At 33.5% G+C, this 13876-nt stretch overlaps 1 protein-coding gene across 1 annotated transcript in view; it reads right to left on the reverse strand.

The window, feature by feature from the left end:
- Positions 1-1400: 1400 nt before the first annotated feature.
- The window catches only part of LOC111048055 (hypoxia-inducible factor 1-alpha inhibitor), a 28911-nt gene continuing 16435 nt past the window's right edge, over positions 1401-13876 (reverse strand). Inside the window, exons 6-7 of the mRNA XM_039420454.1 lie at positions 13537-13845; positions 1401-4313 (exon numbers count right to left, since the gene is read on the reverse strand). Of these exons, the coding sequence (XP_039276388.1) occupies positions 13690-13845 (156 nt within the window). The 3' untranslated portion in view covers positions 1401-4313; positions 13537-13689. The remainder of the gene's footprint in view (positions 4314-13536; positions 13846-13876) is intronic.

The raw sequence follows: 13876 nt of genomic DNA on the forward strand, positions 1-13876 counted from the left end.
CGTCGACGTATATAGGCTACAAGATTTTTGAAATTTTTGAATTTTAAGGATAATATAAAAGGAAAAGGAGCCTCCTTCATACGCCAATATTACCGTAAAAATCAGTCTATAGAATTATTCATCATAATTCAGCTATCGAGTGGATTATTAATTGCATGCAATGAGACATGCAATTGATAACTCGAAGTAATATAGTAATATTTTCTCCCGATTTTTCTTTGCTTTCAACTCGGTAAGCTTTTGATAATAGTAGTAGGCTATACTAAAAAACAGATTAATAGCATTGTCGATACAACTCAAACAGCTATTTAGTCGCTTACACGCCGATATCTCGACGACACCACAGGACATCAGGACAGAATTTACTCTGATGGACAGTATTAGAGGAGGCTGTGATCTTTGACTATAGAAGCTCTGTCTATAGTCAAAGCTGTGATGGTTTATAACTGCGCGAGGTCTACTGTTCACAGAACTACTAGTTAAGAGCAACGAGAGATATGTATTACTCAATAAATAAGAATGAATAGAAAATCAGGTTTGGTGAATTTTCTAGTCTTACATAAGTAAATAATAAATATTTGTTTGTAACTTCCCAGGCAACTTATAATTTATTTCTGCCACTGTTCATTGCATCATGATGACGTTCACTTGCTCCAGTTGTATTTGGGGAAAATGTTATCTGTTGCAATCGGGATCTTGTTGAAAATCAAGAAGGCAAGATCAGAGAATAGCTCTCAGAGACATTGCTTATTACGTCAGAGACATTGCTTATTATATGGCAAGATGCACTGGTCTAGTCACTAACAATATTTTTTTTCAATAAAATGATGAGAACAATACCAAAGTTTGATACAATGATAGAAGATACTATAATACATCAATCAGGATGAACTCAATTTGAAACTCTGGATTGATTTTTCAGAGGTGGTCAATCCAATTGTGATAAGGCAGGTTATTCGATAGTATTCAACTAACCTCTCAGCGGCTGTGAGCTTGCTATCACTTTACCAAGGAGTTGAGTTTTGAGCATTATCTTCTTAATTTTGTTGATTTCTGTCAATCTGTGTCACCCTACGAACCTCGCCAAAAAGTCTCTTCAATTATTTTTAATAATTAGGGCGACATAGGCCTATAGCTGGAAAATGAGAATCAAATAAATTAAAAGTAATCTAATAATTGGGTAAGAGATCTAGAAAGCACTTGAACATCCTGAGAGAAGTGTACGGTAGGCTATTCATTAACAATAAGTGTGATCACATATTGGAAAAAGATATGCAAATATATTTATTTATATATTTATATTTAATTATATATTCACTGTGCCAGACACTAAAGCTAGAATCCCACTTATCAATGCAAAGAATGGTATTGTATGTATCAATGTATAAATAAATAAATAATACATTTGATAATCCGATTTTAATTCATTTGAAAGATTTCAATGTCAAAGAGATAACTTACATTACACCTCTATGACTAATCAAAACTTAGATGAATAGAACGATAAAGTCGCATCTCCCCTATCGAGAAAGCCAACAGACAAGTGTGGATGCACTGGCAGTTATCTGAAGTAAATGCTTTGAATGTGAACGTCAAACAACAATACCGATCACATAGCGAATAGCATAGTGGGGATGCGGCTTTAGAATACAAAGCACACAAAATAGAATATACGTAATTGATGAATTATGATAATTATTGTAGATTATACATAGGAACATCGATGAGATACCAATTTTTTTCTCAAGAAAAAGTACTATTATTATGCAATAATTTTTATTGAAGACATACAGAATAGATATGAAATTTCAACAGCACAACAATTTAATATGAATAGCATTGGCAACGAGCTACAAGAAAATTATGTTTTAATTGATCAGACCTCAGACTATAGATAGTTAATATTTATAACAAGTAAAATAATAAAGGACTTTTAAAGTGCTATTGCGCAAGAAAAACAAAAGATCTAATGAAAGCAATATACTTAATAGCTTTAATGCATAAACAAGTTCTAAATCCACATTAAGTGACATAGAGCTTCAATTGAAATACTTGTTGACTGTTCAAAAGTTTATAATGATAGATGAACCACCCACCAATCAATATTTTGGATTATTAGTTATAAAATACTGGATTATGCACGCCCATGAGTGCTGTTTAGTTATACAGTGGGAGCTTCTTAGAGCAAATAATATTGAAATTATTATGCCCACAATTTGTATGGTGTATTCCAAGAAAATATAAATACGGTTTTGATGTTTCTTACACTGACGTGCAGTAATCTATTCGAGTAAATAAGTAATTTAAACGAACTGGTAGTCAGTAAGTGAACAAAATTGCTTATTTACTTAAATAATTTACAGTACGTCGTTGTAAAAAACATAAAAACCGTGTATTAATACATCGCAGCTAGGAATGGATCGAGCAACAATAATCTTTGAAATATATACATCTTATTTTGGAATTAAAATAGAAGTTTTAATATAATATATAGATTCTGCTATTATTTTGAGTTCAAATGTGTTTGATTTTTTATTCAAATACATAACTTTTAAGATAATTTTAGTTTATTTCTCTATGATAAATTAATAGTCACGTGGAGAAAATATTTTGATACTATAGATCTGCAATCTACAATTCAAGAATAGACAATATCTCTATAAGATGCTTTTTTTCAAATATTTTAGCCGGTTTCCACGGTTATCTCGTACTTAACTTTCGTGCCTTCATATAATTTGAAATCTTGACCATAGTATCTCTAAATATGGTATTCGCATAATCTCGCATATTATTCATGTTTATTTCAAACTTGTAAAATTATCTTATACTTTTTACATGAATCATTTTTGTTTTTTTTGTGAACTAAAATCGTAACCATAATTCGAGTATTTGCTAATATCTTACTTTTCTTCATAATAATTATTATCAGTTGTATTTCGATTTCCTATAGAATTTTGCTCTTCAAAAATTGTTTACTTACTAGTTGGAATATTCATCCTTATAAATGTTTAACACTGAAGTATCAGAATGAAACAGTATAATTCAATGATTGAAGTTTGTATATTAATAAGATCCGTTATTTTTCACAATTGAAATAGAAAATAATTGTCTGTTCTATCAATACTTCATAGATATCTTTTTCACGTTACACAAGAAACATGGTAACCAAAATTAAAACTAGGAACTAATAGTCTTAATCTAGTTTAGTTCTATAATTGCAGAATAAATCAATTAAAAGTGATACAAACTAGGAAACATGAAAAATTGTTTCGATTAAAGCTAATATTTTACTGCACACTAATCTTATTATTTATGTACAGCTATATTACAATAAATATGAAGTTATTCAATGTATACAGGAACAAAGAAGTAGGTTGAGGGTAATGAAACCAACTGATTTTGTACTCTGATTCAATGATTTGTATAGATTCTAAGATTTCAGCAAGTAATGAGAAAGAATGTAGACACATTCAATCATTTACTTTCATGAATACGTTAATTATACAGAAATTTACTAAGGAAATATTTATTACAGTATCATATAATACTATCATGCTTCATGAACAGTACATTATTCAATAAATAGAAACATATTAATTTTATTAATACTGCTGTTTCGATTCCACTAATAAAGCAAGTGAAATTTTTAAATATCAAGTAAATACCCTGATTGAGAAACAGTTTCAAGATAGATACAATTCTAATGTTAGAGCTAGTTTGGGCTAATCATTCATTAATAGTATAGCCGCTAACACCTATACTAAAGAAAGTCTTGGAGAATACTGAATTTCAAACTTTATGAATTGCAAAAAGCTTTAAATTGAAAGTAGTGAGTGTAACTATTGCTATTTGGAAAATTTCAAATATCATTGAAAAATAATGAGACAGAATGCAACCCAAGAAAGATGTTTGCTGTCTCATTAAATTTTTAAACATGATTCGTCATGCATTTATTATTATGTAATCAGAAATTATGGGAAGAGTACTAATTACAGTTCCTTAGCAGAAGTAAATTAACTTATTTTTCTTAAACTATCATATCACAATTCACTTCATAAGAAATAATCTAAGATGAGAGTTATACCAACCAGTTTCTATGCATTGAATCAGCCTTATTGTAACAATTATAACAATAATTTTCTGCACCAACGTTAACATTAATACAATAAAGATAATGTGCTAATTTTTTAGTGTTTCTTATCCACGTGGATGAACGTTGATAAATCGTAGTTTTCATGTACAAAACGTTCTCAGTTCCGAAATCAGTCATCATTAGCACCTTAAATCAGTCGAGAGTAAAAGTAGCAGTGTTTCTGTAACATAGAAAGCAATACAAACATTATAACTAGCCTGCCACTTTCCTGTTTAGGGTCATCTGCACCATCTACGTTTTATTAAACGTCTATCATTAAACGCTAATCTACAATTACATGTAGGTATGGACGCATTTGATATAACGTTTTTCATACCGGGTTTAAACCAACAGCTGACTTATCTCCGTTTAAGGCTACGGCCACACGAGCGCACAAAGTGCGTCCGTTGCAACTTACTTTTTGACGTCCGTTGTAGAAATACATAGAAGTGAATTGGTGACAACACACGAGGTACGTGCGTACCAAGTAACGGAAGTCTTAACGGACGGTGATTTTTGAACTGCGCAGAAATGCTACAATGCACGTCAAGCAATGCAAAAGTTATTGCTTCGTCTGGTTTAATTGCGTAAAGCCAACTGACGTTGACGCACCACTCAACGCTCGTGTGGTGTCATTGGCGACGGCCGCAAAAAGACAGTTGCAACGGACGCACTATGTGCGCTCGTGTGGCCCTAGACTAAACCGAGATGGTACGGAATAACCGCACGATCTGCAGTTATAGGTTATTCCTAATTAGGAACTAGGACATAGGTCCTAGCAAAAACCTCGAAATTGAAACTGAAGATTTGGTAGTGTGTTTCGGTTTGAAGACTCTACTGCCCACAGTAATTTCTTGATATTTTCGTCTCTCACAATTTGTAAAGCATATTTGCTTAAAGTCAAAGTCACACACAGTCAGTCACTGGCTCCCGCTGTTTTCATTTAGCAAAGCGAATTTTCATTTATCGTGGAAGCACATTCTGAACAACATAGAAAACTTGATTGGTTCACATTTGAGTGCAATGAACAGGATAGAATGAGGCTTACATGTATATTATGAGTCAAGCTCATCTAGAATCTCAAACCTATTCCTAATACAGGACCGAGTAGAATATTTAAAATTCACATTGAAATTGTAGAGTATTCAAAATTGACATTGACATTTGTAAAGGTATCAAATTTGGGTAGATAAAAAGCCCTAACAGAAATAATAATAGGTCTAAAAATAAAGTAATTGGCTAATATCGCCAAGCAGATAATAATCAAGATAAGATAGCATCAGCTTGTTCTGGCTAAATGGTACAAGAACTTAAAAAGGATTTGAAGAAAGTTTACTACTCATAAATATATTATTTATAAAATATTTGAAGATTGAGGTTAGATAGATGTATTCACAGATCGGTGACCTAGAGATCGATCAAACCGAAGAACGTAGAATCTGACCAAAACCCCTTGGCAGAGCTTTATTGCAATCAGACGGTGTGCAATGTGAGAAAACACCCGTCCACGTGGCTAATTATTAGTTAGCATGGAATTAATATTAATATATATAATATTAACTAGCATGCAAAGAGCATAAATAAAAAACCAAATAAAAATAATTTAATGTATTCAGGAAATAAGAGTTACCAGGCGCATGAATACCTAATAAAATTTGCATGCACCAATAGTAAAACGGCAGTTAATGGGCGGCAACTGTAGGCCGATTCAAAAATATTTATATATATTTATATAATTGTAGTAGATTTTGTGTAAAAATTTGTGTAATCTATGTTATCAATATGGCTCGAATGCAAAGAAATTATTAATCATATAATCTAAGCAATATTTTGGCATTCTTTGTAAGATCTATTTGAATTTAATGGCGGAGGATTGAGATATTTAAATTTTATGCTAATTTGAAAGTCGGAAAGAGGATCTGTAAAACTTGAGAAGGAAGAACCAGCACTCGCCAGCCAACTCGCCAGCCAACTCGCCAGCCAACTCGCCAGCCAACTCGCCAGCAGACTCGCCAGCCAGATGCCACCATAAGAGGACCCCAAATATTTTAGAGCGAAGTACCTTATTAATAATTTTGTAAAAATTAAAGTTAAAGTAAATTATTAAATTTCTTAAAAGACTTCGTGATGCTATTGTGAAGCAGAAGTCATTTTTCATTTTTATTAAATTTATAAACCCCTGGAGGAGACGATTCCGGCTACCATATTCCCGGACCGCATGGAGTTGGATCGACATCGGCGGCTTACAAGAAGATTTTCGACACGTGAGTGATTTAAATTTGAATTTAGTGATGGGCGCCCTAGTGCTTCGAAATAATCTGATGATCAAAGCTAGCTCGCCGAAAGGGTTATTATAAATTAAGAAATTAATAAGATTAATACTTGCGCAAGTAAAAATTAGTATTAAAGGTATTTAATTGAAAGAAAAATATAGATCAATATTTTAGAAATTTCTATTTAATCAAAGAAGTACGAAATCTAGGCTATCAAACGTATGCATACAATATTAAATTTTTGCAATACAATTTGCGATAATTTATCATAGTTCTAATTCACTAGATGAATGGCTCTACCTATTCCGTCAGGTGCCGAATCTTGCACCCTGAGATAAAAATATATATTCGATACAAATAAATCTACTAAATACTAGAGATTTTAATATATAGATATATTTGGATTATTAGTGGCTAATTTATCAAGCTGATCTTAGAGCACATATTTATGATTGAATTATCCAAGCAGACAAGTATTAGCAAGTACATGTCACAGCTACATGCCAAAGAATGCATATGATTTCAAGATAAAGGCACATGGTAATGATTCGTGCCATAAATCTAGAATATAAAGTTAGCCTGTGATATTTTTATTGATTTCAAATATTGTTCTATTTTTATATTATATTTTTTATCGCTCTATATATATTTTTTGCCTCGACTGATCTTTGCATTATTTATGTAATATATGTGTAAAATTTTCATGGTGTGCAATTTATTTTATATTCCTCATCTCTCTAGTATAAGTATCATTTATATATATATATTTATTATTATTGAATTACAAGAGTTATTGGAAAAGCCCATATCTAGGCCTATCAAGATTTTTTAAGACTGAATACTATTAGAAAACCACGCCCTATTATATTAAATCTCATGCTTTACCGACTGATGCCAAGCAGGAGGCTAATCGTTATTTTATATAAAGAATAACGTGACATAAATACATGTCGTGCCAACGTGGGACTGATGATGAGAGCCAAGCTCATTGAATAATTACTTGAAATTAGGTCAATAACCATAGTGAAAATTATAGATAACTTATACGAGTTGTGAGGAAAACTGGCGAAGGAATATTTGTATTACTTTTTGGGGAAACAAGAGCTTTAAATAGAGAGTAATTATATGTTTTAAAGAAAATTTTATACTATTAGTACTGTGAAAAATTACATGTTTATAGAGAGAGATTATATTTTATAAGCCTAAACTGCTATTACTTTCTAGTCAAAAAATATTAGGTGTTTAAGCCGGTTGGAAAATAAGTCGCAGCCTGTAAACTAGCCAAGAATAAATCAACAAAACATTGAGGGCGCTAGAGCATTGTAAAAAACTTAAGTATAAATACCTGGTTGTAGAGTATCCAAACACATTACACATCACTGTTCACTGTAAGTCCCGGTTGTGTCTCTTTTTTAAGCATTTTCGCTTATCATTTTTATCACTGTTTAATTAGCATTTATCATATTTGACATAATGAATCACACTCCCGCAAACTCTGAAGTTTCATATATGTACGGCGGTTGCACAGATCCCACTTTGTCGACTCCGAGCACATCAAACCCCACCACGGTAGATGCCAATACGCCACGAGAAAGGGAACCAGGAAGCGTCGGGTCGATAATTTTCGATCCACCAGGTCTGCAACCTCTATCCTCCACTCGAATCGACGCCGCTGACACACCATTGAATCAACGGATAGTAGAGATCAATTTTGAAGGGGGCGAGGAGCAGTCTGCAGAACCCGCATCGCCGGAGGCCGAGTCACACCTGGGCAAACAGAGTATGTTTTCAACCACAGAACTAGATCCGCTTCAAAAGGTAATAATGGAACAAACGAGTAGCACTTTCAACATTATGTTACAAAAAACAATGGATAGTATGATGCAGGAAATTAAAAAGGAGATTGCTACAGTAAAAGAGGAAAATAAACAGACAGTGGAACAGGGCATGAAAGAGACCACAGGCGCTATAAAATCGGTAGAACAACGGTTGGATAATATTGAAACTAAAGTAGAGAGTCATAGGGAAGAGTTAAAAGCAATGATAACCCTACAAAAAGAAAGTCAAGATAAAGTTACGGCAGGATTATCGGAAGGTTAGATACGGTTACATGTGAACTCAATGAAAGGATAGACAACTTAAATACACAAATCACTACACCTATTCAGGATATAACAAATAACATTAAGGCCGATTGCCACCAAGAAATCCACAAACAAATTACCGTTGCCAATCAAAACTTAACAACTACAGTTGACAAAAATATTAACAATATTAAGAAATACAAAACAAACAGATTAATATGTCCACAAAAATGAACCAACTGCAAGGTAGCATCAATCAAAACACTGAAACCTGTAAAGCTTTAAATGGAACTCTACTAATTCAGAAATCCACTCTGACTCAACTAAATCAAGAAATAAACGCAAATAAAATTACACATAATAGTCAATGGCAGATCACACAGGAAAAAATAATAGCATTGGAAAATCATATTCAACAACAACCTCAAGGAATTCAAACAGACAACCTCAACGTACATAGTATATTACAAGGACTAGGAAAATTTGATAACACTGATCGCCATTTGCAACCTCAACCATTCATTGATCAGATAAAATTAGTACAAACTCTTGCACCTACCTCTTGGAATTTTTGGCGTCTCCGTTTGACTAATTTATTGATTGGCGAACCCCTGATGTTTTTTCGGAGTAGAGCCCATGAGTTTACATCATTGGATGAGTTTGTCGCTGTCTTCCTGGAACAGTATTGGAGCAGAAGTAAACAGTTGGACGTGCTAGCGGACATCATATCATGCGATTTCAACCCTAACTTAGACGGTGCATGTACCACTTTCGTCACTGCCATACAGTTTAAAAATTCTCAATTGAGCGAGCCCATTAATGAATCGGCGTTAGCAAGCATTATTTTAAAGAAGCTACCGTATCAAGTTAGAATGGCACTCGCCACACAACCCATTACTGATTGCAAGCAGCTAATTAATCATTTATATGGCATACAGTCTGCAATGGCAATATCAACCCACCGCTCAGACCAGAGATACGCATCAAATCAGCATAATTCAAAATTTAATCCGCATAACAGCCAAAATTATGAACCGGTATCATATGATCGCTACCGATCTGCTCCCCAATTTGAACGCCGCTATGAGCACAGGCAAAATGGTAATTGGAATAATGAAAAATTTCAAAATCGTACAACCAACCACTATGCCCAGCAGAGCAATCGTAGGAATCACTATGATGGCCGTGATCGATTAAACTCACATAATAATAATACACAAAACAGTTACAACAGAAATTATAAACCACCACCTCAACAAGTAAGTACAAACTATACACTAACACATGCAATAGGTTTGAATCAACAAAAAACCCGGAACCCAACACCCAACGACCCGCCACCAGATATACAGAAAACTACAGCTAATAAACCAGGACTATATGATACCCCCAATATAACAAGCACAAGCTCAAATGAAACAAACCAAGAAAAGCAGGATATTTCAACGTCATACACCACATTCATAAATGATTTACCGGAGACTTTGTTACAAGAAACACAGGATAACCCACCACCAGACACACAGAAGCCAATACAAGACAGCCTACCACCAAAAACCGCCGCCAACAATGCAATTAAAACGCCCCGAAAGCATCAACCTCTATTAAATATTCTGTTCCCCCCCGAAGAATCACTACCGGCCACGACCCTACAACAAGAACCGATACACTATAATAATGCTGAAATCCCACCACTGCCAAAAATAACCAGTTGCCAGGAGGAGACCGCCACCATGCACCCGCGCACAGAATCCATGCATCCGCACCAATGGACACCACCGAAGCAGACAGAGGACGACACCAGGGAGGACAGCATACAGGATAGAAAGAGGAACATGCATCGCAAGGCCCGGAGGCGTAGAAAGCGAAGGAGGAACCGCGCGCGCCGATGGAGGCCGCATGCACGGTTCAAACGCCCGAAGAAGACACCGGACCGAACCCAGGAGACCGACGTCATGCATCCGCGGCACATTCGCTTCAAGAGGGCAAATCAGCAATGTGACCGAAAAAAGGAATCAGATAATTGGAACAAAAATGGAACTGGTAACAAAACTACTATGGATTCATGCGTGGAGGATAATTATAAAGTGGACTACTTATTGAGGTTAATTAAGGATAAACGGTGTTTGAGAAGAATGGAAGCAATAAAAAATAATATTAAGAAAGTGAAAATACCTGGCTATATGTTGAGTGATTATATTGTTAAAATGATGATAAATGTTTGGATATGGTGTTTAATGTTTGTAATAATGGCTGTGATATTAATAAAAGACTGTGTTGTGGATAGGACGAAAAATATTGTATTGTTGTTGTTAAATGGATCTATTATTGATGATTGGAAATTTAATATTATAAGAATGTTTATTGTTACAAACCTAATGAGTTATAATGAGCCGAAATTAAGAATACTAGATGAAAATAATGAAAGGAAGGATGAGTTAAGAGTACAGATTGATTGGAAAAAGAATGGATTAAAAGGAATTATCATAAATGAAGCTTGGAATTATTTAAAGGAATACACCAGATACCGGGGTTTTATATTCATGAAGATAAATTAATAATAGGACAGCCTCAACAATCAACAAATGGATAGCAGATAACCCAACCAGCCTACAGTATAGCTACAAGAAGAAAGCCCAAAGATACGGGAAAAATCACAACAATTCTACATGAAATATCGTCAGAATTTGAAATAAATATGATAAGAAGTCAAAGGAAAACAACACTATCAAGCCAATTACTAACCTTCCTTAATAAATTTAAAATTGGTATAGGACCTCGTGGCAACAATCCAATGTTTTAACTCCTTCCAGCCGTTAGAAGCCTGTAATAAAGAAAAGAACAATTTTTAAATATGTAATTAAATTATATACATCAGATAAAAAAGGACACAAGCGGGGATAATAAAATTAAAATTTGTTAATTACCTTTTTAAGAGAAAAAATCGAGCAGTTAGGTTAGTTATGAAAGTCGATAGCAAATTCTGATGTAACATGAAACACTATGAATTGTAGAACAGCGAACAGCTGACCAAAGCCGCCCAAATCAAATGAATGTAATATCTGTTGAACATATGTTTATAAAAAGAATTACTGTACCCAAAGAGTTATTTATTATTGTTATTTATTATATTTATTAATGTCGATATTTATTTATATGTTTTTATATTTATTACTTTTAATTATGCCACGTTTGTTACCTGAAAAGATTTAAAGTGAATACCAATTACCAAAACCAAAGAGCCATTAGCAAAAGAAAGTATTGTACCTGATGTATAGAAAATTATTTATATTAAGACCTAAGAAATACTATAAGATATAAGCCCAGAAGTTTATGAATCGAAATTATTGTCTAAAAGGAATCATTTATGAGAATTATGAAATGTGTGTAGTTAAGTTGGCAGCCCTGCAAGCGGCGAATTCAAAAATTACTGTGTTGTAAATGGTGTCAGGAGGAGTGCGTTTAGAAGTTTATATTTATGATATTTTTATGTGTGTTGAGGAGGAGAATTTGTTATTGTTTTTGATAAAGGTATAAAGGAGATGCAGCAAATATGACTGCGAAATGTGATAGAAGTAGGAGAGTATAATTTATAAATAAAGTATAGTGTATATCAGTGTATTTGAAGGGTGGGTTTTCATTAAAAACATTGTGATTCTCAAATATTTTGAATTCAAACCCAGGGGCGTGTGTAAAGGTATCAAATTTGGGTAGATAAAAAGCCCTAACAGAAATAATAATAGGTCTAAAAATAAAGTAATTGGCTAATATCGCCAAGCAGATAATAATCAAGATAAGATAGCATCAGCTTGTTCTGGCTAAATGGTACAAGAACTTAAAAAGGATTTGAAGAAAGTTTACTACTCATAAATATATTATTTATAAAATATTTGAAGATTGAGGTTAGATAGATGTATTCACAGATCGGTGACCTAGAGATCGATCAAACCGAAGAACGTAGAATCTGACCAAAACCCCTTGGCAGAGCTTTATTGCAATCAGACGGTGTGCAATGTGAGAAAACACCCGTCCACGTGGCTAATTATTAGTTAGCATGGAATTAATATTAATATATATAATATTAACTAGCATGCAAAGAGCATAAATAAAAAACCAAATAAAAATAATTTAATGTATTCAGGAAATAAGAGTTACCAGGCGCATGAATACCTAATAAAATTTGCATGCACCAATAGTAAAACGGCAGTTAATAGGCGGCAACTGTAGGCCGATTCAAAAATATTTATATATATTTATATAATTGTAGTAGATTTTGTGTAAAAATTTATGTAATATATGTGTAAAATTTTCATGGTGTGCAATTTATTTTATATTCCTCATCTCTCTAGTATAAGTATCATTTATATATATATATTTATTATTATTGAATTACAAGAGTTATTGGAGAAGCCCATATCTAGGCCTATCAAGATTTTTAAGACTGAATACTATTAGAAAACCACGCCCTATTATATTAAATCTCATGCTTTACCGACTGATGCCAAGCAGGAGGCTAATCGTTATTTTATATAAAGAATAACGTGACACATTATGGTGGGTCCTGGGTTCAAGACTATACAGACACTACAGTAATTTCTATGGTTCTATCAAGAGTATAGAATAGCAAATTCTGCAGGATGTACTTAGATATCCTAGGGATGTTCTTAAACATAATAGGAATAAGCCATAGGATGTAGTATGGAATGGTTTGGTTGAATACTGTACTTTGATACATTCATTTACTTATTTATTTTTAATAATGAATAGCAATACATAAGTCTACTATATCGACAATTGTCAATTAACTTGAAAATATATTATAAAAGTCTTGTAATAACTGTCCCACTGTACGCACCCTTCTGTTTCTAATGGCTTCAAAAAATAAATCAGAGATCAACTAGCATCTAGTTGTAAGAACTGTCATCAAAACACTGACATCAACATATATTTTGCTTTGGTTATTGTTTTCTGTTTGATGTTCTGACTTGGCCTGTAAGTGAACTGTATGAAAATGTAATTTGTATTTGGAATTGAATAAATAACTTACCAAAAGCAGTGCAGAATTGAAAAAAGGATAAAAGATCAGTCTAGTGAAGAGAGAGGATCAGGCTGCACATCGTTTAATATTTGCTGACTGGCATAATTCTCATCCAAGATGTTTCATGAGATTGGAGTGTAGGCTGCCAGAGTTCAGCCTACTCTACTCGGTGTACCTCCCCAATACGAGAGATCGAAGTAGAGGAGCCACTTCCTTGGGATCGTGCAATACTTCAACTAACATTTTCTCGACATTCCTCATGATGGCTACTTTCTGATATCCTTTCAAAGGATACGTGACTTGTCCTGTTGAACCAGCCTGAAAGTTGAAAAATAAATATATTAATTGA

The sequence above is a fragment of the Nilaparvata lugens genome, chromosome 2, assembly GCF_014356525.2.
Source record: "Nilaparvata lugens isolate BPH chromosome 2, ASM1435652v1, whole genome shotgun sequence".
NCBI lineage: Eukaryota > Metazoa > Arthropoda > Insecta > Hemiptera > Delphacidae > Nilaparvata > Nilaparvata lugens.